General features: G+C 41.8%; 1 protein-coding gene across 1 annotated transcript in view; it reads right to left on the minus strand.

The window, feature by feature from the left end:
• CTPS2 (CTP synthase 2) overlaps nt 1–1,741 on the minus strand; it is a 79,611-nt gene that overhangs the window by 33,520 nt on the left and 44,350 nt on the right. Inside the window, exon 10 of the mRNA XM_015567618.1 lies at nt 177–265. Within this exon, the coding sequence (XP_015423104.1) occupies nt 177–265 (89 nt within the window). The remainder of the gene's footprint in view (nt 1–176; nt 266–1,741) is intronic.

Genomic DNA, 1,741 nt, shown 5'->3' on the forward strand with positions numbered 1-1,741 from the left:
GAAGAGAAAAAAAGAAAAGTAAATGTGATGTGAATGTTTCACAACCACCCATAATGACCATAAGTACTCCAGGCTACCTTTCAAAATGCAAAATTTAATAATTGGGTCAATCAAATCCTTACAGAAAAAGCACAGTGTCATTTTCCTAACTAGGGTGAACGGTCCCCAGGACTCACTCAGCTTTGCATAGCTTCTGCCACGCTTCATGGAATTTCACAGGGTCCTCAGTTTCAGTGGTGTGCTCCAGATCAATGGAGTCGATGTACTAAAAACATCCAACAGATAAAAGGAACATTTAAGAAAAATACTCAGAAATACAAGAACTATCTAACACTATGACAAAATTATTCAATAACTTCTTGTTATGCAAACACTGTACTGGACACTTGGGATAGAAAAGCATGATCTTTGGTGGGGGGGATGGGGGGTAATGTGGGGATAAGGACACATATGTAATAACTTAATCAATAAAGAAATTAAAAAAAAAGAAAAGCATGATCTTTGTCTTAGAGCTCTTATTATCTTTAAGGAAGATTATAAAACCATAAAAACAGGTAGCAACAACATAGTGGAATAATGGTCACAATGAACAAGGAAGAGAATGCTGCGGAAGTAACCAGCAGTCACACCTAATCTAGACCTGATGCTGAAGGAAAGAAGGGAGGCAGTATCACCAGAAAAGACTGCTGAGAAGGTGATGTCCAAAAAGCTAAGCCCTTGAGGATGAATAGAAGCAAGATGAGCATGTGTGTGTTTGTTGGGTGGCAGGTGGGAAGGTGTGCAGAAGACAAAAGGATAATGGGGGAGAGGGGGTGGGAAGTGCAGAAACAGTATATAAAACCTCAGAGAAAGAAATAAAGTGGTGGCCACTCTGGGGACCTCTGAAGAGGCTCCACCCAGCCAGAGAAGTCTACACTTGAAGCCACTGAACGATCTTAAGTGAAGGGACAACAGGAACAGAGAGAAACTGTAGAAAGATCATTCCAGAACAATATGGAAAATGAAGGAAGGACTGGAAAGCAGTCGGGACATCACTACAGTAGTTCAGCAATGTAAACACAGCAACAGACTGGACTTAAAAAGAATCCGCCAGGACCGTGACTCAAATAGTACTGAGCAGAAGCTAATGCCAGTGAATTCTATTAAATGAAAACTCGTGTCAACAATTCGTATGTTTTTTTAAAAAAAAAATACATATTTTATTGATTTTTTACAGAGAGGAAGGGAGAGGGATAGAGAGTTAGAAACATCGATGAGAGAGAAACATCGATCAGCTGCTTCCTGCACACCCCGTCCTGGGGATGTGCCCGCAACCAAGGTACATGCCCTTGACCAGAATCGAACCTGGGACCCCCTCAGTCCGCAAGCCGACGCTCTATCCACTGAGCCAAACCGGTTGGGGCAACAATTCGTATGTTCTTAACAATCCTCACATATCTATATTATTTTAGTATTTCTTTTGTAAAAATTATTACCTGATTACATATTAAGATATGAAATTTTTTTAAAATATATTTTATTGATTTCTTACAGAGAGGAAGGGAGAGAGTCAGAAACATCGATGAGAGAGAAACATCGATCAGCTGCCTCCTGCACACCCCCTACTGGGGATGTGGCCGCAGCCCAGGTACACACCCCTGACCGGAACCGAACCCGGGACCTTTCAGTCCGCAGGCCGACGCTCTATCCACTGAGCCAAACCGGTCAGGGCTGTTTTGATATTTTTAAGAATGTGAAGTTG

Source organism: Myotis davidii, unplaced genomic scaffold (assembly GCF_000327345.1).
Source record: "Myotis davidii unplaced genomic scaffold, ASM32734v1 scaffold604, whole genome shotgun sequence".
NCBI lineage: Eukaryota > Metazoa > Chordata > Mammalia > Chiroptera > Vespertilionidae > Myotis > Myotis davidii.